Source organism: Corapipo altera, unplaced genomic scaffold, assembly GCF_003945725.1.
Source record: "Corapipo altera isolate COAL_440 unplaced genomic scaffold, ASM394572v1 71, whole genome shotgun sequence".
Lineage (NCBI taxonomy): Eukaryota > Metazoa > Chordata > Aves > Passeriformes > Pipridae > Corapipo > Corapipo altera.
The window spans coordinates 6,877,427-6,901,296 of record NW_020884916.1 but is presented as its reverse complement, the minus strand read 5'-3'; the positions used below and the strand labels follow the sequence as shown (position 1 = coordinate 6,901,296).

The 23,870-nt window shown below is 53.0% G+C and overlaps 1 protein-coding gene across 7 annotated transcripts; it reads right to left on the bottom strand.

The window, feature by feature from the left end:
* Positions 1–1,893: 1,893 nt before the first annotated feature.
* ST14 (suppression of tumorigenicity 14) lies at positions 1,894–23,185 on the bottom strand. Of its 7 annotated transcripts, XM_027655761.1 has the most exons (20): positions 23,055–23,185; positions 22,671–22,819; positions 12,270–12,429; positions 11,914–12,041; positions 11,281–11,351; positions 10,691–10,851; positions 10,227–10,262; positions 9,582–9,819; positions 9,314–9,453; positions 8,797–8,894; positions 8,216–8,325; positions 7,281–7,411; positions 6,928–7,032; positions 5,758–5,865; positions 5,248–5,361; positions 4,927–5,055; positions 4,390–4,576; positions 3,977–4,251; positions 3,561–3,697; positions 1,894–3,070 (listed from the first exon to the last, which is right to left on the bottom strand). In XM_027655761.1, the coding sequence occupies exons 2-20, from the start codon at positions 22,674–22,676 to the stop codon at positions 2,909–2,911; spliced, it is 2,496 nt and encodes an 831-aa protein (XP_027511562.1). In that variant the 5' UTR covers positions 22,677–22,819; positions 23,055–23,185; the 3' UTR covers positions 1,894–2,908. The 7 variants fall into 7 exon arrangements, with proteins under 7 accessions (XP_027511562.1, XP_027511561.1, XP_027511559.1 ...); XM_027655760.1 differs by having other exon boundaries at positions 22,671–23,185; XM_027655758.1 differs by lacking the exons at positions 22,671–22,819; positions 23,055–23,185 and adding an exon at positions 20,528–20,830.
* Positions 23,186–23,870: the final 685 nt, after the last annotated feature.

Sequence of the window (23,870 nt, the reverse complement as noted above, 5' to 3'; positions counted from 1 at the left end):
CCTTATGAAGGACTGGTTCTTGTCGGAGCAGGAACTGAGCTTTCACATAGTCCTGCTGTACTGATGGCCTGGGGGCAAGGTGTACCTTTGGTGGCCAGTTGGTGGGATGTTTCTCTCTTTTCTGGGATGTGTGAGGGGAAATTGTCTGTTCTGTGAGGCTGGTGAGCAGCAGGATCTGTGCAGGGGAGCAGTCAGGTCAGCCTCTCCCCCAGAGCCTGCAGGTATCTCTGTCTCTAAGGTGCCTCCCAGAAGGAAGCAGTGAGGTTTCATGGTTACCTCTTCCTTTCCAGTGTGATGCTGTACAGGTGCAGCCATTCCTGCACCATGGAGCCTGAGGATGGAGGGAGAAATGTGGGGTGAGTGAGGGGCAGCTGCTGCTCTGAAATCAAACACAGAAGAGTCAGGCATGGCCCTTGCTGCTTTATTTGTGCTTTGGTTGTAAGAATATTTTTATCCATGTCCATCCTTGTTGCCATTTTCCATGAGCACAAAGAGCTGTGAAGGGAGGGATAGCCAGATTATACCTTTGTACTTGGCCAGAGGGAAATGCTGTGGAAGCCTGAGCCCTTTCCTTGCAGGTGCAGGACTGAGGATGATGTGGGACAACAGGCTCTTCCTCTGCACAGTAGAAATATTATGATGACAAGAACAAACACAGTGGGTATTTTGTCTCTGCTTCTGCATCAAGTGATCTTACACAAGGCTTGAAATTGTCCCCTCGAGTTGTGTTGAAACTGTGAGCCCACAGCAGTGGGAGGAAGGAGCTCTTCACCCCAAGTTCACTGAGAGGTTACTTGGAGAAGCCAGTGTGCTCTTCCCAGGGAATTGAATCCCAGTTTTGTGCGTGTTTGGGGCTTAAAGGAAATACACCGGCAAAAACAAGGATGAATTTGATGCCTGAGCCAAAAAGGCATTTAGGAAATCTCCCCTTGACCCCCAGTAATTCAGGGCAGGTGATATGAGATCCGAGGAGCTCTGCTGGTCTGTGCACTCCAGCTCACACAGGGCAAGGAAAGGCTGCAGGGCTGAGCCAGCCCCTCAGAGCCCCCCCTGGCTTCCTCAGAGCCCCCATGTGCTCAGTGCCAGCCTGGAATGGGGCTGTTGGGGAGGAAAGAGGATCTGTGGTGAGTGACAATGCTCTTGGTAAAGCAAAACCTGTCTGAACACACTTCTCTTCCAGATTCGGTTGCACAGGATTCACACTTCTGTCTGGAAAAGCATCTCCTGCACCCTTGCTTGGCTCAGCAATCCTTCTGGATGTGGCAGGATCCCCAGACCATGTGTGGGCACAACAGAGAGTGAGTAGACACCGGATCTTGTCCTCAGCAGGTGATGGAACATCCCACTGCAGTTCCCCCGGGTGCAGGTACCAGGGGCTCTTTACTCCTATGGCACCCTGTTATCCCAGGCCACTTCTGGGGATCATCATCCATAATACCTCAAATTTAGGGAAGCTTTTTGTGGGGCTTGTCTGGCAGAGCTACCTACAAACTGGGACACTGGAATTAAACCATTTGTGCCTTATTGGCTGTGACAGCTCAGTGCTGCAAACGGCTGCTCCCTGGGCAACAGTGACCACAGTAAATGCTTCTTTTATGTTGCTGCAGCATCATGTAAGCACAGATATAAAAATGTTCCTTACCTCTGTTTCTCTGCAGAGAGGACTGGGGCAAAGACCATTCTCCTGTGAGCCCTTACAGCTGGTTTTTGTGAGGATTTCTCCCTAGACTCTGTTTCTTCACCACAGTGGAGCTGCTGCGCACAGGGACGCAGTATTCAAGTGTTTTATGTGGAGCAGCTCCACTTCCTCTTAGCACTGGGGTTCTGTGCTGCTGGTTTCTGACTTGGGAACATTTGCACAGAAGCTCAGGAAGAACCACACAGGCACAGTACTAGAAAATATCCCAGTTTATTGGAGCATCTCACTTCAGAGAGTTTTACAAAACAATGTATTTACAGGTGAGGAAGGTACTAACTCAACTGGAGTGGGCTCTGCTGGAGCAAGGAACAGGCTGCACAGGAGAGAGGAAGGAAATCAGCACATTCACAAGTCACATTTTTCTTTACAAAAGTCGGATGAGTGTAAGGCTGCTGTGGGCACAGCTGACCCATGTTGTCCTTGCAGGGAGCACTCTAGGACGGATTCAGTGCAGCCTTTGTGCTCTCCACCATGACTTCAGGCACCTGGAGCTCAGCAGAAGCTGTATCAGCTCAGCCCAGAGTGGAGTTAAGGCACAGTGTGGTGATGCCAATGGCCCTGGGGTCTCCATCTGTGAAAGCAGCTCTTCCCATGGCTTCCCTCAGGGTGAGTGATGGGTTCTCTCTTTCTGGCCTCCAGCCCTGGACTCAGCCAGGCCAGAAGCTGAGTTGGACAGAGGACAGAAGGAGAAGACCACAGCATGGGACAAGAAGGGGACCCCCCTAAAACAATGGTAAGACCTCCCTTCTCCACCCCCCACAACTGAACACCACAGTGTGGATGGCCATTTGAAAACAAATGCAGGACTTAGAATATATTCTGAAAGCATGTTCTTGAACCTGTCCAATAAAGTTTGCCTCTAAACAAAAGGTGTTTGCCTCTTTTTTCTTTTTTTTAAATTTAATTATTTTTTTTTATTTCTTAAGTTTATTATTATACGTCATCTTGAACGATGGCTCATTCAGGTTGTTCATGGGAGCTGCACTAGCTTACCCACCAGGGGAAAAACTTCTCCAAACATGAATTTCTAAGTTGGGAACACTAAAGACTGAACCAAACCATCAGCTCTGGTGCACAGGGAGTCCCAGGCGCTCACAGCGAGGTAGAGGGAGGGTTGAAGTTCACAGTAGAGGCTGTGCATAGCTGGCAGTGCCAAGTGTCTCCAGCCAGCACTGTCCAAGAGGTGTCCAGGCAGGAATCCATCCATCCCTAGAGGCCTGTGTGCTGCTGGATCCAGTCTCGCAGGCTGGTAAGCCGGCTGTACACTCCAGGCTTGTTCCTCTGGGCACAGCCATCCCCCCAGCTCACCACTCCGGCCAGGAACATCCGACTGCTGGGCTCCACACTGACCAGGGGGCCCCCGGAGTCTCCCTGCACACAAACACACAGGAGCATGAGCATCAACCCCCTACAGCATCCTAATGCAAAGTGTTAAAGTCAAAACTGAGCAAAAAATAATCAGTCAGTAAAACTCCACATCTCAAAAACAATTCTAACTCAGCACAAGTTTTTGGCCGTTCCCTGAAACAAATAAGTCTGGCAATAAGAGTTACAGGGCCAGAACACAGTTATAAAATCAAGCAGTCTGTCCTGCTAACTAAGAATAACGAACAGCCAGAAGCTGGATGGGGTTGTATCTCCTACTTGGTCAGATGTTTTTTAGTGTAAGTCCTGCACTTTTTGAGACTAAGTCATGTGTCGACACAAGTTGCTGCTTGCACCCATTCCAATCTGTCTGTTGTCTGAATCTAGGAGGATTCACATACATTCGTTGTAGGTTAAAAGTGTAAATATAAGTGCAAATGGCCTGTCTCCCTAACGAATAAGCAGCAAAGAGCACTAACTCCAAGTGCTGCCCTACCTGGCAGGCGTCCACACCCCCAGTCAGGATCCCCACACACATCATACGTGGCGTCAGCTGGTCCGTCAGGAGCTGGTTACACACAGTCTGGTTGATGAGCCTGATCTCTGCCTTCTGCAGGATGGAGGCTCCAGTGCCTGTGAGGGTAAGTAAAATACATATTTTGAAGCAGCTCCACACTTTTTTACCCTCAAGAAACACAAAAATCATAGAATCACAGAATGGTCTGGAAGGGATTAAAGCTCATCTCATTCCACCCCCTGCCATGGGCAGGGACTCCTTCCACTAGCCCAGGTTGCTCCAAGCCCTGTCCAACCTAGCCTTGGACACTTCCAGGGATTGGGCAGCCACAGTTTCTCTGGGAAAACTATACAAAATACGTAAGTGCAGCCCCAAATTCCCACACCAGCGCTCACCTCCTTCTGCGGTCGCTCCCCAGCCAGTCACCCACAGGTCCTTGCCCACAGGGAAGTTGTGGGTGGCATCGGGCAGGCAGATGGGCTGGACGACGGCTGAGAAGGTGACGGGGCTCTGCAACTCCAGCACGGCAATGTCATAGTCGTAGGTGTAGTCATTGAAGAAGGGGTGGGAGATGATGCGCTTGATCTTCCGTGTCTGCACGTTGGGGCCGCTGAGGTCGCCTTGGTCGGTCAGGCCCAGGTAGGCTGTCCACAGGCTGGGGTCTGAGTACCTGCGCAGGGCACGAGACACAGGGTGAGGCCCCATCTCACAGCTCGCTGCCTTAAACAGTTTCCTCAAGAAATGCCTCTCAAAATTGGTGATTTCCTATTGAAACGCCTGAAAGGGGACGGACCCGGCTCTCCTGTACCTGATGCCCTGCAGGGGCAGGAAGCAGTGAGCTGCTGACACGAGCCAGCTCTCCGAGACCAGCGAAGCCCCACAGATGTGGCCCTGGCCCTTGACGTGCAGGCTGACCTGCCATGGCCACTCTCCCACGTCCGAGTTCTGCCCACCGACAATTCGCGACTTCCTGACGTAGGAGCGGGTCCCGCAATCTGGGGTGGGGAAGGAAAGGGGTGCTTGGTTACTCCTGTTCCGATTCCATACCTCCCCTCTGTTCCTTGGGGATATCTGACAGCACGAGTGCCCCGTTACTCATGTCAGGGAGAGCTGATGCTACATTAGCTGTAATATTTACTTCCTAAATACATAAATGTGCAGATATTCCTGTATTCCCCACCTTAAACAACGTAGACACTCCCCAGGTTGATATAGAACACATCCTGGTATTTCCAGATCAAGCCACCGCACAGAAATACCCAGAGGTTCTCTCTGCCACACTGGGGTGTTTCTCTAAGAGGCCTGGCCTAGAATCCAGTGTTCCCCCCATTCCCAGGGCACTCACTGCAGCTGTCCTCGTCAGAGTTGTCCTCGCAGTCCTGCTCCCCGTCACACTCAGGGTTCTGTTTGCTGATGCAGTGCCCGCTGCGGCACTTGTACGTGTACTCCTTGCAGGGCACTGTTGTCTGACCTGCTGCAGGCAGGACAGAGAGACAGGGGTCAGACCCAGTTCTGGGGAGGTCACACCGCCCAGGAGTTCATCATCTCTTCCCCCCATCTCCAGGACATGCCAACCCCATGAGAAAACACACGTCAGGATGCCCAGCCACCAAGAAATCCATCAGAGGCTGCATCCGAGGGAGGTGCCCCCACAGTCCACCCTCACCTGTGCTGCAGCTGCCCTCATCGCTCCCATCCCCACAGTCATCCTTCCCGTCACACTTCCGTGCGTTGGGGACACACTTCCCGTTGTCACACTTGAAGCTGTCGGCTGCACAGCCTGGGGACAGAGAGCAGCAGCTCCTGAGGGCAGGGCAGGAATCCTGCAGCGCCTCGACACACAGCTGTGCCCACTGCCTTCCCCAAGTAAAGCCTCTGCAGCTCCAGTATCCTGTGTCTCCAATCTCTTCTCCAAACTGCACACCACCACCCAGTTACTCAGTCCTTTCTTTCCCCAAAACCCACGTTTCCTACACCTCTGCACATCCTTCTTTCCTCCAAGCTCTCGCTCGGGGCTCAAGGAGGCTGCATCAGATGAGTCCTTGCCACGTCCTGTGCCTGGCTGTTATTCTGGGTTTCTTGCCCACTCATTTCCAGCACAGCACTTGCTTCCCTCCATCCCACAAGCCTCCACACTCCCAGTCCCCTTTACGCCATCCCTCAGCGAGTCACTCACTGCACTGCAGCTCGTCACTGTTGTCACCACAGTCGTTCACGTTGTCACAAACCCAGAACTTGGGCTTGCACCAACCATTCTGGCACCTGAACTGCTGCTCAGTACAGCCTGAAAAAGGGCAGTGAGAATCACAGAATCATTAGGGCTGGAAAAGACCTTCAAGACCATCGAGTCCAGCCTGTGACCGATCCCCACCTTGTCACCCAGACCGGAGCACTGAGTGCCATGTTCAGCCATGGCTTAAACACCTCCAGGAATGGGGACTCCATCACCTCCCTGGGCAGTCCCTTCCAATGCTAGAAATCAGGGAAGAGACCTGCAAAGGCACCTGTGGAGTCACCAGCGACCCATCCACCATGGCAGTTCTCCCAGTGGGTGTGCAAACACTTGGGAACCCACCAAACAGCTCGAGACCATGCGCATGTACATAAATACACGACGCACTCGGGCTACAGCACAGTATTTCCATTTTTCTGGAGAACCAAACCATTTGGAACTGTCCTGTCTCAGGCAGCAGAGGCTGAAGCTGATATCACTGCAAGACAGCCTCAGGCAACAACTGAAGCAAAGCACTTGCTACAAGCAGCAAGAAAGCACCTGAGAAACCCTGATCATGGGTCACTCTTCCTCAGAAAACTACCACTCCCCTGGGAACCAGATCCCAATCTAGGGGATTCCATCCTCTCTAATGAACCGCAGACCCTGGACAGTAACACTAACTACAGGACAGCTCTGCTAATTCAGGAGGAAAACTTGTTGCGCAAAGACACAACTCCATGTATCCCACAGGTTTTCCAGATGTGCTCTAAAAAGCCTGCCCGGCTGGGTAACAAAAGGTGTTCCTTCACAACACCCAGCTCAGCCAAACCCACAACCAGGAGGATTACACAGAAAAACACATTCCCAGCTGAGTGGGACTGGAAATGGAGAGAGATGCCACTGGGAGAGGGCCGGATTAGCAGGAATTCACAGCTCCTAGGCTGGGAAAGGATCCCAAACAGATCCCACATTGAGTGCCTCTCACTGCAGTCTGGAGAACAGCGGCAGCGCTGGTTCCAGGTAGCACCGAGGCACACTGCCCAGAACAAATACCCCCAGAACAGCCACCCCAGGGCATCATGACCCTTCCCATGCCATGCCATGCCAAAGGGAAACCAAGGATGGACTTACTGCAGGATCTCTCGTCGCTGCCGTCCACGCAGTCCAGCCACCCGTCACAGCGCATGCTCCGGTCGATGCAGCGACCCGTGTTGCAGGTGAACTTGCCAGGGCAGGCTGGGAGGGGGAAGGGAGCAAAACCGCACGTGAGCCCTCCAGTTGTCCCCTCTACATCACCTCCCCAAAGCACACAGTGCTCCCTGTGCCTGCCTCCAGCAGAATATAGCAGGGACACAATGAGGTTTGCAGTAAAATAAGACAAGCTGCTTATGCCCCTGGAAAAGGCTATAGGGAAGCACGGAGGAGGAGCAGCTCTGGATCTCAGGGAAATCAGTTTCTCCCCCAGCCCCAGGGTTCCAACTCACGGTCGCTGGAGTCGTAGGACAGGTACTCTGCAGAGAAGCCCGTGTCCGTGTAGGACTGGTCTGAGTGGAACCGGACCTGGATTTTGTTGGTGCTGCTGGCCACTACAAACTGGGAGCGCTCCCCACAGTACCTGCAGGGCAAAGGGGAGTCAAGCGCTGTAGCAAACTTCCTTCCATCCCTGACGTCCCATCGGCACAGAGCTGAGGGGGCAGGAGAGCAGGGAGCAGGTCTGATCCCAGCACAAACTGCTGGGCCTCAGGGTCCAAATTCTGCTCCCACTCACAGTAGGTTTGAGCCAGTTGCAAACACCAGCTTGTGACCTTAAGAACGACTGCGAACAAGTTTTTCCACATCCCTGCCTGCCTCAGTGATGTGTCTGATCTCAGATATGCTGGACTTGTGCAGGATCCCACCCCACCACGGGCAGGTGTGACCATGTACACAAGCAGCACTGCAGGAACTCAGGACTGTAGAGGCAAGTGCTGCTACTTAGAACCCTCTCTCTGAGGCAGGGTCAGCTTCCTTGCCCAAAACATTGCAAAACAAGACTAATCATGTCCCTGTGCAGTACCAAGTTGTCTGGCCCAGGTTCCATCACACTGTGTAACAGTACATGGCCAATACATCAGGAAAGGCATCACAGAACACAATGCAACTGCCCTGAGAACAGAGGGCAGAATCCACCCCAGAAGTTTCTGCCTTCCCTCACGTGAGCCATGTGCCATGACAGAATCTGGGGAGATTCAGCTGCAGCTGGGTCTCATCCCCAAGCTTGGGGTTCCCCTCTCACCACAGGGTAAATCCCAGCACCCTCCTGCCTCATCCCATCCTAAAGAGCACCAGCACACTTCCCACAGCAGGTTTAAGGAAAGCACAAAGTTCTGTGTTACTAAACAAAGCCCCTCGCTGGGTCAGAGAGCACCCAACAACTCACCTTGTGCTGTTGATCTGCACATAGTCCTTGGTGCAGGAGCTGACGGGGATCCCGGGCTCCAGCACAAAGAACATGTTGAAACGCACCTTCACATTCTTTATAGAGGGAACCTGCAAAAGCAAGCAGAGTCACTGGGGATGCTGTTTTCTGGAGCAAGGAAAAGGGAATAAGCTTCATGGGAAGAGGACAGAAGATAACTGAAAACAGGAAGAAGTCAGTTTTCCAGAAGGAAAAGAAACACCTTCATAAAAGTCACCATGAGCCACTCCAGTCCCAGGATCTCTGATGGAACAGGCACACAGAGGGGGTGGAAGCCAGACCTCTGGTCATCAGCCAGTGACTGGACTGCCCCAAAGCTCCCACTCTCAAGCCACAGTTTTTCGGGGGGCTACTATAAGTGTCACGTGGGGTTCAGGCCTCTCACTGCCTCTTCAGCCTTTGCCCCCAGCTCTGAACACCTCCCTCAGCCACGTCAGACACAGAGCCTCTGGGCAGCAGCTGCTGCGAGCTCCCTTGGACTGCGTCTGCATGACCAGAGTCATTGGACAGCCTAATGAAGGGACAGAGATGGCCCACCTCACCTCAATGTTCCACACACAATCTGTGTCTGGGGGGTAGTGCGCCGGGTAATAGGGAGTCGTGAAGGTGCCGCTCTCTCCCTTCAGGGTCCCACCACAGGCTGAAGATAAACACAAGAGGAAAACAGGTTAGAGATTCAGAGATGTGGTTTGCCCAAGCCTCAGCTGGCTGTCACCCGAGGTAGGAAGGGAGGCAGAGGCAACAGTGTCTAACAAGGTTAAGTCACCCTCTGGAGAGACCAGCTCTGCTCCAAGGCTTGAGAGAACCCAAGAGATCAATTAGGTGCTTCCCGCATACATCAATCTGCATGTCTAACCCAACGTAACACCTATTTTGGCCTCCTCAGGGACATCATTACAGCAGCCAAGAGTACTGTGGGCAAAGCCAAGATGTGACCTGTTTCCAGTTGCTCCAGCCCTGGAAACATCCCTGACAAACTGACCGCAGCCACACCCACCTCCCTGTTCAGCTGCCCCTGGCAGGGAGAGGTGGGGGAAACAGGCCAAGGGCTCTGCTCACCTTTCATCTTTGGGAGCTGGAAGAACTCAGCCTTAAAGCCAGGGAATCGCCCCTCCTTGTTGGTAACCAACGTGATGAGCATGACGTTCTGGGAGGACAGGAAGGTCAGGTTGTAGGACGGGGCGTAATTCCCACAAAGCCTAGGAAGGAAAGGACAGAATCCATGAGGCACAGCTGCACAGGTCAGCTCTGAGCAGGGACAGGAGCTCGGGTCCCAGCAGGAATCTCAGTGCTCAGTGCTGTACAGGAACATCCCGGGGACACTGACCGGACCAAAGTGTGGGGCTCCACGGGGCTCAGGGAGTCGTAGACCTTGATGTAGTCACTGTCATCTCTGCAGGGCTCCAGCTCCAGGGTCTTGAAGGTGAGGCTGATCCTGGAGCTGGCATCTGCCCTCAGTGCCCAGTAGCAGAGGGCATTGTTGGGGTACGGGCTGTTGGGGAAGCCTGGCGTGGTGAAACTGGTGACCTGCCCTTCCTTGGCGTGGAGGGAGAACATGCAGCTGTCTGCCCGGAGAGCAGGGAACAGTTAGCAAGGTGTCCTGGTTCCAGCCAGGGTACAGGTCATTTCTTCTCAGTAGCTGTTACAGTGCTGCGTTTTGGATTGTGAATGAGAACAGTGGCTCCAGCTGGAGCCAGGAAACAAGGCAAACGAGGAGCTTCTGCCCTGCCTTTCCCCGGGATGCAGAGACTAATTCCTCCTCTGCCTGCAGGCTGTCCCTGAGCAGATCCCTCTGCAGGGAACACGCTTGCTGGATAACGGTTGTGCCACACTCTGTCTGACCCCACACCAGCTCCAAGGAGCACACTGGGGTCTGCCTTGCATGCAGAGCACCCCTCTCCAGACCCTTCCCCATCCTGCAAGGGAAATCACCACCCTAAAGAGGCAACTGAGATTGAAGAACTGTACTTACTGTCTCGGGCCGAGTGAGCTATGCTGGGGTCCACAGCTGCAGGAGAAAACAGAGCTGGTGTCATCCTTCGGGCTATGGAAAACCCCTGGGCACAAAGCTGAGGTCGTCCCCAGGACCTGCACTGATCTGGCCTTGCTTGTGGGGTCTCTTCCTCCAGGCTGGCCAGGGCAGGCTGCTCCTGCCCAGGCTCTGGGGAGCTGAGGGACTGAGCTTTTCCTCAGCAGACGGAGGATTCATCCCTGTCCCTCTGCACTCAGCTCAGAGGAGAACACAGAGCAGGTCTGTGCAGCCTTCCCCAGTCTGTACATCCCATTAAGCCATGCTGTGAAATCCAGGTCCTTACACCCACCCTGAGGGTTGTCTGAAGGCCCCCAGAGGAGGGCTGTGGCCAGCACCTTCCCTCTCCAGTGACATATCCCCCCAGTCCCACGCGGAGGCCCAGGGACGGCGGAGCCAACACTCACGGAAAGCGATGACCGACTCCACCTTCAACAGGGGGTTTCGCAGGCGGGGGTTCCACCTCTGCACCAGGCTCTGCTTGTCGGCCATTGCCCTGTCCAGGCTCTGCTCCCGGTACTTGGGGACAAGGAATTCGGACCAGTAGTAGGCAATGACGCTGCCTTCGCTGTGGGAAGGGTAGTTGTTGGGTTGAGGGCAAGGACAGACATGGGAAGGCTCAAGTACCACTAGCAGAAGGGGCCAGGCTACTCGATGAGACATTTTTGGATTTTAGCCGTGGGGAAGGGAGAGTCTCAAGGGTAAGTTGAGCAAACCATGCCCAGGCCACTGCCACCCCGGGGAGTCCCTCTCAAAGCTGCCAGGTACCACCCACTGCAGTTCACTTCACCACACCTTGATTTTCCCAGGACATCTGCCAGAAAACAACACACTTTTGGGTCGCTTTTCACTGCCCATCCTTTCCTGTGTCACTCACGGTGACTACTGGGGTGCCTCCACCCACAGCACCCCAGGAATGACGGTAAATGTCTGTGTGATATCCCAGCATTGCCCTCCTCCACTCTCAGACCTGGCTCAGGCAGCACTGAACACTCACCTGAAGGCAGTGATCACTGTCTCTTTGTGGTAAGGGCCAATATCTGCATGATTCCTGTAGATCTCCTCCACCTGAAAGGGTTGAAGGGAGGGTTCAGCACGTCTAGAAGTGAGGAAGGAGGAAAGGCTACAGACAGACAGAGCTTCAAGCCCACTGTGGAAAATCAGGGCACGTACCCGGCATCCCTGGCTGCAGGAACCTGCAGAGCCAAAGAGAGGAAGAAGGAAAGTTGAGAGTCCCAGAAGAGCCCAGACCCAGCATAGCACAGCCTCCTCTGACTCATCTCTCCCCACTCTTCCCGGGGGAAGCACAAATCTCTGTCTCTGAGGGGAGAGACAAGACCAGCCACGGCTTCAGCAGGCAGGGTAGACACCCTCCTGCCTCAGCTCCCAGCCCTGATTCATCACTGACCCTGGGATGTGCCCTGGCAGCTCCTATGGCACCAGGCTGGAGCTGGGATGCCAAGACCCAGCTCCAAGGCATGTCCCTACTCCCAACCAGTGTGTCAGAGGGAGTGAGGAAAGCTGAGAGGAGCCAGGAAGCTCCAAGGAACCTTACACGAAATATCCCCATGGGCACAGGGAAAGAGGAAAATTCCTGCTTGCAGGAGGAGGGATGCAAGAAGCCTCTTACCGTGCTTTTCACCTTCTGGGCCAACATGCTGAACTCTGGAGAGCTGGAGTCCTCATAGGCATCCAGGAATTCCCAGTTCAGAACCCGCAAGTGGCCATTGAAAACCTTCCGGACGGGCGCGTTCCTGTCTGGAAGGGAAGAGTTCAGGGTCAGGAAGGGCAGCGAGGGCTGGGATTATGGCACAGCAGGTCCCCAGTGACAGCAATCGGGGCAGGGGGGTGGAAGTGGTGTCCTCCCACCTCCTGGAGCCTTCCCAGAGCTAGGAAGGCCACATGTGAGCAACACCAGGTAAAAAAGCTGGTAACAACACCAGGGTATGACCCTCGATGCCACCACCCTCCTGATGTCACACTCACATTTGAAGTGCCAAATCAGGAGGCCAGCGGTGAGGGAGACGAGCAGGAAAACCACGACCAGGATGGTGACGACCACGCGTCGCTTCGGGCCACGCTTCTCCACCTTCTTGGAGTTCATGGCAGGGAGGAACTCCACCCCTTCGTCCAGGTGGTTCATGTCCTGGGAGAGGAAAGAAGGCAGGACGGTGGGACGGCTGTTCCCAAAGCCTGGTTTGGAACCACAGAGCAGCCTGGAGCAGGTTTGTGGACAGGGAACGCGGCAACTCCCCAGCACTGAGGGCACAGGCAAACCTCGGTGTCACAGCTCCACAGCCACCCCACAGCACCCTGAAGGCTTCTCCTTTGCTTTTCTGCACACACCTAATTCCTTTCTGGACCTAACACAAGGTCACGAGCTCAAGGGGCACGTCCACACACCCTCCCGTGACCATGGCAGGTCACAAGCCCACAACCTCTGAGATGTGCCTGCCAGCAGATGAAACGACAGAGAAAAATTCACCCCTTTGCTGGTGGAAGGTGTGTCACTGCAGCTTGTGGGGCACAGCACACTATAAATAGCATTTCTCTAAAAGAAGAAATCAAGCCACTTCCTCCCTGAAGGTTTTCACAGTGCTCTGTGACGTCTCCCAGGCCAACAGCCCTCCTGTGTTTCTGCTTGGAATCTCCCATCCAGCAGAAACACCCATGAAAAGAAACAAACCAAAAAAACTAAGCTGAACACACAAGACATCCCCACAGACCATAGGCAGCCAGACTCTCAGGACAAGATGTGGAAGAGCAGATCCCAAAAAGAGGAGGAATGACACCCACATCACACAGCTCTTGCTTCCACCTACCCCACACTGGGCTGGGTGAAGAAGAGGAAGGCCTGTGCGGCATCAGCTGTGAAACCCTCGGTTCCCTGGGGTTTCACTTTCTCCAGCCTTTGGTTCCCTCCCTCCATCCTTGCCCTGCTCATGTACCTGCATCTCCAGCCCAGGGGGAGTCAGAAGAGCTGCAGATCCAGATGTTTTCAGAGGATGCCACACAGCATCCTTGGCACAGGCTGATGTCAGGGGCCTGGATCCACACCCACTCTGGCACCTCCTGTCCTCCCAGAGCTGGCAAACCCTCGTGGGCAGAGCTGACCACATCTTCTACTTTCATTCTGTGCTCTCTCAAGTAGGAAGGGCTCCGTACCTGCTGCAAACAGCCCAAACCATAGGGATCCCTCACCTTTCTGCTCACCACCCTCCCATTTTCCCCTTACCAGGCATCTAGCAGCTCCCTGGGCTCTGATGACAGCAGGGACACAAAGCGCTGACTCACCCAAATCCATGCCAATCACACACACCCCTGTGCCCCGGAAGGGGTAAGGCTGCCCCACAGACATGACCCTGGGTCAGACACTGCCTGTCCTCTCCCAGCCCAGAGCTGACACAAACCTACTCTAATGGCTCGTGTTCATTTGGTGCAAATGTCACAAGCCCCTAACGGTCAGAAAAAATAGGGACAAGGGGGATATGGCTTCATAGGACACGGGGCAGTGGCTTTACACTGGTAGAGGATGGGGTTGGATGGGATATTGGGAAGGAATCCTTCCCTGGGAGGCTGGTGAGGCCCTGGCACAGGCTGCTCAGAGAAGCTCTGGCTGCCCCATCCCTGGAAGTGTCCAAGGCCAAGATGGAGTAACCTCATCTAGTGGAAGGTGTCCCTGCCCTTGGCAGCAGCGGGGGGTGGAACAAGGTGAGTTTTAACATCCCTTCCAACCCAAACCAGCCTGTGACTCTAGGAAAAACAACCAGCAAAGGGGATGCTGTTGACAAAGCCTTCTGCATTCTCACGCAAACTCAAGCAACCTCACTGCACTTCCTTTATGTGCCTCACCATCTTATCTTTCCCAAGCCTCACCTGGCAGGAAAGCCCAGCTCCCACTTGCACCATTCCCCCACTCCTTTTGGCCTTTTCTTCACCCAACCCCTGTCCTCTCCTCCCACCTCCTGCAACCCACCACAGCCCCTCCTCCCTGTGGTATTTGCCCGGGGCCCTTCTCAACAGAAATTGAAGTTACAGGCACCTTACCCTGAGTTTTTGTTAAAGACTACAAGTTTAATCCTCTGCAAACACCAGAAGGCCACCACGACCAGAGCAACAAACCAGTTTTCACATCACCTGCTCTCGAAATCCTCTGAGTTTATCATTTGGCAACACAGGGAAGGAACCTTCATTCATTTGTGGGATTTACTGCCAAAAGCTGGGCTGAAAGAACTGTTTCCATCCCCAGAATAAACAGACCTAGCAGGGCCACAGAAGACAATCCCATTGGGAATATTCTGAATGCTGTTTGGCCTCTGTGATCACACAGGAAAAGCTTGACAACATAACCCAAGGAAACTTTAAAACAGTCAAGATGCAAAATAAAGCTTAAATACATACAGACATCCTAAATAAAGAAACTCTTCAGTCAAAGTCAAGACTACCTGAAGTTTGACATATTGTCTTCCAAACAGCCATCTGGCTCCCCTCAGGTTTCCAATCATGCAATAACCCCCCTCCAACCAGGTAAAGAGAAGAAATTGGCCACAAATCTTGCAAGCACCTTCCCTCTCCCACCATGGGGCTGCTCCCAGTGTTGAGCCTTCCCAGGACTTCCAAGACATTGCTGTTGGTAGCAGAAAGCAGAGTATTTAATTCCCAATTAACATCTGCAGGAGCCTGTGGCAAGAAAACCACCTCAGGGGCTTAAATGATGTATCTGTTCACACAGCAGTAACTTCCCCAGACTTCCTGGGGGCAGTGAGGAAGAACCACAAAGAAAACCCTATTTTCCAATAGAAAACCCTTCTGCTGAGGGGACTCTCTGTAGAATTCCCAAACTGGAGTTTCAACAAACTGCCAGAAAAAAACAAGGCTCAGTGGCAAGCAGGAGCTGCTGCTGTACAAGGCCAGGCTGCACAACACTGGGGCTGATGCATTTTAACATCCTCTTTGAGCTAAGGTTGTGTCTTTGCAATGAAAAAACTCTTAAAGGGAGAAACTCATCAGTGGGATTAAATTAGAAGGCAAACAGAGGTTCCCTCTGCCTCCAGCATGAACAAACACACACAAAACACATGCAGTACTCCAGTGGCTGAGGTGTGACCAAGGAATTAGGCAGGAAAACTCACCATCTGATCTTTCTTTAGACAATTCCTCTGCTTTTCTTGGAAAAAATAAGGATGAAACCTGTGAGTTTACAGCACACCTTTGTCAGTTTGCTCTTGCTTCAAAGCTGAGACAGCAGCAACACCCACAGCACAAGAGAAATGACGGGAGTGTGGGGACTCCCGGGGAGCTTATTTTTGTCTCTCCTCCTGTAGAAGGTGCAGAAGCAGTCACTGACACTGTTACCTGCCAGAAATTACCCAGTGATTGGAGGCAGATACGAGACCGGATCCAAAGAGGTTTCCCTCTCTCCCTGCCCTCTGTTTCGTATTCCAGTTCTCGTCCTCGCCCATCTCAAACCTTATGGAGGCCATTATGTTCCCTGGCCAACGCTGACACTTGTGTGAAGCTGCTTTGAGGAGCTCTCACCCACAGCCTGGGTAAGCAAGAGCCATTCCTGCAAACTCTCTCCCCACTACCCCGGGGATCTGAAGCATCCCCCAAACACTACTGGAATGCTGAATCAGGCCCTGCAGGAAGGTCTCAGACGAGGCCCCGTGTCCCAACCTCTGAGTAAGAGGCTGAATCCTCCCTGCCCAAACACAACACGAAACACACCCGTTTGACCTTAGAACCAGACTTGTCTGAGCCCAAAGCGAGTGGCTCAGCCTCTGCCTTGCTCATCCCCTGTGCTCCACATTCCCTTCACTGCCACCACTCCTGCTTTGGGGAAAAATTCCTGGTCACCATCCTCTGAGCTGAGTGGAGACCAGATAGAATCACAGGCAAGGCCAGCTCAAAGATCACAGTTAAACCAAGAAAATAATGACTACAATGTTAATCTCCTTTAGTTAATGGCTGCTGCACATTTCCCTCACGTCTTTGGAACAGCCCAATGCAGCAGCTCTAGACCAAGAGGAGCTGAACATGTCCTGCTCTCACCTTGTCCACGGTTCCTCCAGAAACCGTCTCCAGCCCGAAGTGATTCAAGGTCTGACTCTCTCGCCCTTCTCGAGGAAACTGCTCCAATAAACATTATTAACAGAAAACCTCCCTTGATATTCTCTCTGTCTTAGTCACTGGAGCAGTTACTTCCTCCTGCTCCTCCTCGCTCAGCCCTCACTGGCACTGCCACGGCAGGGTTGGAGGGTTCTGGTCACAGTGGCAGGAAAGCCACATGCCAATCCAGTGAAAGGGTCAGGCAGACACTGCCCCAGTTCTTCCATGCCTCAGTTTCCCCTGGAGTACTACCTTCATAAGGAAAGTTGGAAAAGGAGCACTCACAGATTTATAGAGCTCTCAGAGGGCTCCTGAACACAATTCCTCCATGCAGAGTCCCAGCTCATTCCTGTGAAAAGCAGACCTCCCACTCCTCCTCCGTAAGCCACACAATGTATTTTTAACTGTGCTCTGCCAGACTGGACAAACCAGATGCAGAGGTGACTAATTCTGTCAGCAGGAAATTCAGAAGGCACACAGGGATGGTGGGAACGGCCACACAGTCAGTTCTGGAGATCTTCCCAGAAAGCAGAGAGATCCTCCTGCAAAAGGGGGATCGTGGAAACGCTGTGACATGCCACGGAGTAAGAAGATTCCTGGGATGTATACAAAGCAGTGGTCTATCTGGTATGAACATCCCCCACAGAGGCTAGTTTCTGGCTTGTTTGGCAGTTCCAGCAAGACGATGTGATGTGTCCCGGGCACCCAAATCCTCACTGCTCCCCTCTCGTCCAAAGCAGCTGCTCCATCTCTCCCTCAGTGTCTGCATCTGTTCACAGGACACCGACTCACAGAAGGACTGGGCTCCTGGCCATTAGTTTCATCTGTCCCTTATCACCATCAGATAACTTGTTTGTATAGAACCAGACTACGAGATTCAGCTTCTTCCCTTGACCTTTCCCAACTCCAGACTCAGCTGGTCTGCCACAGGGCCAAAGCTGCACAGATCACAGAAGGTAGGAGCAGGTGTGCAATCAAAGCAAGTCTCACAGCAAAAAAACCCATTGTCTGACACCAATATACACGTCCAAAAAAAGAAACCCATAAAATGCCACGCTGGAGGTGGCCTGGGGAGGTCTGAGATGAAGCAGAGTCACGAGACTCTGTTAGGCTCTTGAGGGTAATTACACTCTGCAGATCCTAGTCCATGTGTCCAAGAGGCAATTCCCACCTCCCCCTTTCCAGCCACACCCGCCTCAGGTGGTGTTCAATAAAAACTAAAACAAATACCACATGAGAAACGAGAGGAATGAAACCTGTCGGCTGATCAAGCAGCTCAGGACATGGGCTCAGAGCTTGGGATGCCCCAGCTTTGAGATCAACAGGGTGGGCTTGTGTGGCAAAAAGAGCCAAGAAAGTTAGATTTTCAAAACCTGAGTTTTCCTGGATCACACTGAAAGCCAAAGCATGAGGGGAAACAGCCTATTTCCCACAAGAAATAGTGAAACAAATCCAAAAGCTGCTGACACACGGTGTTTACAGCTCCTTCACCCAAGGAGCTCAAGTACAGCTACACCACTCTTGAATCAACTCCTGAACCAATTCTTGCTGCAAAAAAGATCTGATAAGAATCATCTCTTCACTCCTCCTCTTACTCTTGATAAAGAAATAACGTGAAAGCAGCATATGAGAGCAAAGCTTCCCCAAGGCTTATTCATGCAGTGCTGCCCCACCATGGGCAGTAATGCACTGAAGAAACTTTGCCAATGTGTTATTTTTCGTCTCCAGTTCTGTATTAAGGGCAATGGAGCTATAAAATGATGAATAAACAGGGAATATGGGGCAAGAACTCAAGGCCAGAGTCCTCCAGACTGTGTATGTCGCAGCAGAGAGGGCAGGTGCCAACAGTGAAAGATATGTCACACACACCTACTTCACGTACCAATTTTGAGCTAAACCCTCTACAGCATTCGATTGTCTTGTGACCACCCTGAGTCATATGAGAAACCAAATTCCTTTGGGTTTATTACAGAAGAAACTCAAGTTAATGTTTGCAGAGACAGCATAGGCTTGGCTTGAGCCCCGCTCCAGGCTTATCACTACAGCTGTGTCCTGCATCTCAGCAGCTCAGAAAAAGCCACCACACTTTTGTGTGTCTTTACACTTAAGTCTTAGCAATTCTTGGGAAGAAGTGGGGAATAAAGCTACATTATAGCCCTGATCCATGTAGCTATGAGCCATGAAATTCCTCCTTACAACATACTGATGTCCCAAGAGCTGAAAGAAACATGCCACAGATGCAAACAGCTTATTTAAATCACTCATATGTCTTTCCTGGTACAGACAGCACTGTCTGGAAAACAAAACTGCCTCCAGCAGCTGAACTAAAGCAGCTGCACCCCAGACGTGGATCAAATGCTCCTCTAGACATTTCACTCACACTCTTCACCAGCCCCTACAGTTCTGAGGTGGATCTGGCCCTTGAGTTTTCAATGTTTGGATCCAAGAGCAAGGAAAACACCAGCACCTCTGACAGGGCAAAGCCTCTGCCTGGCAAACCCAATCCTGTAGGCTGCTCTCTCTCCACCCCAGCCCATGGCCCAGATAACACAGGCTGTTATTTGCCTGTGTATTCCGTGGCCTTTGGATGGAAAAGGCACATTCTACCCTGGGCAAGGGGAGAACTTTGCTCCAATACCTTCCCCACAGCCAGGCCCTCAAGACACTCTCACTGCTCCCTCAAGGGTTTTACAAAGTGAACTTTTGTTTGCTGAGCAAAGGTCTGGTGAACTCTCAATTGGCCTCAGCCCTTTTCTCATCGTGTCTTCCTTATCCCTGTTTGCCTTTGGCACCAACAGCAGCCAGACTGGCCTGAGCAGCAGCTCACCCACCAGCCACTACCCCAGAGAGACACTCTGCACCTTCCCAAGGAAGACGAGCAGCTTCTCCTCAGCCCAAGAACTGCCACAGCTCCTTCCCCGACGCAGGAGGAGACAGACATGGCAAAAACACATTTCCTCCAATGTCATGTTTATAGGGGGCCAAGTCCGACAACAGCCAGACAACAGCCAGTCCACGAGGGACAAATTCCTCAGGCTGTTTCCTGCCAGGAGGGCAGATACCATCTTCAGGGAAGTCCTCTTGGATCAGATCAGTCCCTCTTGCACTAATGCAGGGGGAGAAGTGATCCAGAACCAGGGAAAGGACTTGTTTGAGCCCTCAGCCCTGCGCAAAGACACACCAGAGCACAAACCTACCCCCTGCCAGGAGAACAAGGCAGGCAGGGAAGATCATGTCACACAACAGTGTCACCCCGACCCAGCTGGGAACAAGGAGCTCCAGCTGAACCACATCAGCGAGAGCATCTCCTTCCCACTCCTGGCAGTGCCCATGGCCCTGGCACACACTGGACAGCGGAGCTGGAGGCAAGGGAAACGTCTCTTGCTGTAGGCCAATTTTCTGATCAGTGCTAGAATGGCAGCTCCTTTGTTGCTGCCAGATAACAACCACTAAACCAGGCCTTGGAGACACCCAAAGCCTGCAGGTGAGCTGGGAAGTGCTGCTGTCCTGCTTTAACCTAAAACCTGTTCTGAAACAGCTCTGTGGCACAGAACAGGCTCTGGAGGTGCAACCCAAACCCACCAGGCCCTGCCCAGCCCTCAGCCAGGAAGACCTACATAAAAAAGCCAAGACTGTGGTTTAAACTCGCTCCGGTCTCCAAACACACTGATAAAGCAGAGGTTAATTAGCAAAGCCCCACAGCCCTCCGTTAAAATGAGCCCTTCCAATGCTTGTACAGGTTCAGTTGGATCTGTTGCTAAACAACCCGACCCCCACGCTCTGCAAACAGTTCGCCTGCGCCGAGTTTCCTTTTAGTCCCAACCCCAGAGCCCAGTTTAAGGCGAAATCAAAACCTTGGGAGCGACAGCAGCGCCGACACCGAGGAGATCCAACACCACCACAGATGGGTGGAGATTTCCACGTTCCCAAAGCTGGTTTTCCTTTTCCTGCCCCGCTGAGCTCGGCACCGTCCCCCAAACAGCTTCTCCTGCGAGCTGGAGTCCCCCCCCTTCCCGAGGGATGCGGAGCCGCCCCGGTCAGCCCTGACCGGTGACGCTCCAAGGGGCCGGAGCGAGCGGAGCCGCGGCAGCTCGGGAAAGGCTGGAGGCAGCGTGGAGCCCCCGCCGTGCCCTCACCTGCGGCTGGGCGCTGTACCTCATGCCGGCCCCGGCGGCTGCCGGGCCGTGCTCCATGGCCAGGGCGGTTCCGCGGGGCTCAGGCCGCCATGGCGCGCTGGCTCCGGCCTGGGCACCGTGCCCGGCTCCTCCTTCCCTGTCCTGCCAGGTGTGGAAACGCCCCGTGGGCCCTCCGAGGCTCCGTGTCCCGCTGCAGCTCCCGCCTCTCCTCCTGCACAGGGACAAGTGTCCGCAGGTGCCCCAAAAGCTGTGCCCAAAAGTCCCGCGCGAGCTCTGCGTCATCCAAGGGCCCCTTCAGCCGCGTGCTTTGCTTTAGGAAATGAAACCAAAGAAATCTTTCATCACCAGAAGCGAGAGGACTGGCTGGCACCCAGGAATTCACAGCTCCTTGGGAAAAGCTTTGTGTACCCATGGTCTCATCCCTTCTGGGGTGACAGCACTGTCGCACTATGAAACCCCCCTGCAAAGGGGATTTTACTCTGCTGTTCCCAAAAACATCGGTGCGCTCAGAGCCTACCAAAGCAAAATGTTCCCTTTACGCCAGCCTGAAACCTGCCCTCAACCAGGCTGCAGTACTGTAGGAAGGAGCCTTCTCTCGGCAAATGCAGACCAGATGCCAAGTGAAGGACAGAGCAGTGCTGCAGAAACTGCACGTGTGCCCAAAGGTGGCACCCAGGAGGTGCTCAAACATCAGCAACAGCCCCCGGCACTGTGTGGGTTAATATAAAACGGAGAGGAGAAGGAGGGACCAGCAGCAAAGACCGGGGTTCTGGGAATGATCTAATGCAGGTTTGAAAGAGGGTTTCTAACACTGAAACTGCACTGGCTTACTCCATCGTTTTCCCCTTCTTCGAAAGATGATTTCCCCACACACGCTCCAATATTTAGGTTTCTCGCACTCAAGAGCAAGTCAAGATTAAAATATCTGGATCAAACTTCCCTTTTTCTATCTTATATATGACAATCCAAACCAACATATGATATGCCCATCCAAGATTAAACTGGCCATCCCACTGCCGACCCAAACCTCTTTACGCCAACTGCATACAGCCCTGAAACTGATTTTTTTCCACATTTGAACACTTAAATTTCCCAGAACTCTCGTTCTGGTGTAACAGGAGCTGCCCACTGATCACACCCCGCAGGGATTCAGTCACTTGCTGGGTCACTTTTGTTTTAAAATGTCTCCTGCAGAGCATAAGTTTTGCAGCCCTTTTGCACGTGTTTTTGGGGGGAAAAAAGAGATGGTGTGAGTTCTGTGGTCCCGCTGTTGTTAAAAACACAACGTAACTTCTGGGCTCTTGTAGAAATACATCCTCCACCGCCTTCCGTGCCCCCTCAGCAGCTGCCAGAATCCCACCCATCGCACAGCAGGAAATATCCCTAGATTTAAGGTATTCCCCCTCAAAAAGGTGCTGTGTTAGTCAGCCTGGTGATGTCAGAGTATTCAGCCCTCCCGCTGGTGCCCAGCCCTGCCCAGCACTGTTTTTACAGCCACTCCCTACCTGCCGGACTTAATACCCCCCTGGGTACAAAGCAGCTGGTCCCGGCTGAGCCACTGCCCTTGGATTCTACACATTTCTCCTGTTCAGTGTACGGACTGATCTCCACCCGTGCTCCGGGATGTGGCTGATGAGGGCAAGAGGCAGATTCACTCTGGTGTCTCCTGCAAAGATCCACAATTCCTGACTTTCCACAGAGCTGTGAAAACTCAGCGTGTTCTGTCGTTCACACCACTGACATTTTACAAACTAATTCACGAGCCCAACTGGCTCTTTGAACAAGGCGACGAAATACCCGTAGGGAAAGACAAGCAGTACACGTGCTAAATATAAATATTATGTAGCTGGGAGGCTGATGGTTTAGAGTCCTAAATAATGCCAGGATTCCCGTTTCTCTGCTGCAGAAGCACAGGGATTTCCTTCAGGCTGTGCTGTAGCATTTGCAGAGTCACCGTGTGAGCAGCGGGTCCCCTCCTTCTGGGCACTGTACAGCCCTAAAACACAAAACAACTGTTCCCAGCCTGTCCGCCACGTGCTTTTGTGACGAGATTTCCCGGTGTCCTTCCAGTGGTACTGAAGGATGCTGAGCCCAGCCAAGGCACTTTGAAAATGTAACAAAGCATAAAGTTCGAGGCACTTACCCACATGCGATGGCAGCAGTCAGCGACAAAGTCTCTGCTTGTTCCCACTGGGACCAGTTTATCCAAGAAAAGCCGTCGCCTCCCCCTCCTCACGTTGTCTCAGTTTGGCCACAACAGCATCCTAAGAGTATAGCCGGGGTTTAACACACCTTTGGGAGGAAGGAGAGCCCTGAAATCTGAGAACCAAGTCCGGCTTGGTCAGAACTGCGTGCGAGTTGCAAGAGCTAAATCGCACTGAGCTCGAGCCCCAGGAGAATCCCAGGGGAGACAGGGATCAGCTGCAGGAGCAGCAAACTCTCGCTGGACAGGGAGGATCCTTCTGCATCAGCTCCCAGCCCTGGGAATGCCATCCACGTGAAAGAAGGGAAGAGCGTAGCTGCTTACATAGGAAATGAAGGCCGGCTGCCTGCGGGGCTTCTGGTGGAGGCAGTTCCCAGGAATTCTAGCAAAGGAGCACCATCCATCCACACCAGGTTCAGTCAGTGCCTAAAGCTTTTCCTCCCGCAGTGTGACTCAAGGATCCTGCTCTCAGTGTGACTCCCAAATTCAAATTTCACTGGCAGTGCCCTCCCACCCAGATTCCTGCCAGACAACCCCGAAACCACCCCATCTCAAACGCTCAGTCCGGTCCGGCAACTTCCACGGCATTACAAAAGATTGGGAGAGAGATAATACACACAGGGTGTCCTGTTACTTTGCATTCCAAAGAGTAAATAAAAGGCTGATTCAGTGGGAGGAGGGGAGAACGCCACCCAGCAGCGCTGTGGTTTCCCGCTGAACCGGCAGCCCCCGAGAGCACAGGGGAGCGCTGGGCTCTGCTGATGGGCACAGCGGCAGCAATTCCTGCTCCGGGGCCCCAGGCCAGTCATCTTGGGCTGATTCAGCCTCTCCCTCTGCAATGCAAGGGGAATAATTACTGGCTGTGGAGAATGGGAGCTGTAAAAGTGCAGTGAGTTGCCCTCAATTGGCCACACGCTGCTTTGGGGCAGAGCAGGGGTGGTGCTTCCCTTCCGAAAGCTGTTCAGGGATTACGGTGTCATTTGGATGGGAACTTCTCCTTTGATCTCGAATGCTTCTCAAGAGCTCAGGAGTGAGTCCTGCTCACAAAACATGGATCAGAAGTAGCTTTGCCTTCCTGAGATCATGAAAGCTGGGCAGAGCCAAGGGCAGTAGTTATCTGCTCCATCCCGGGGATGACAC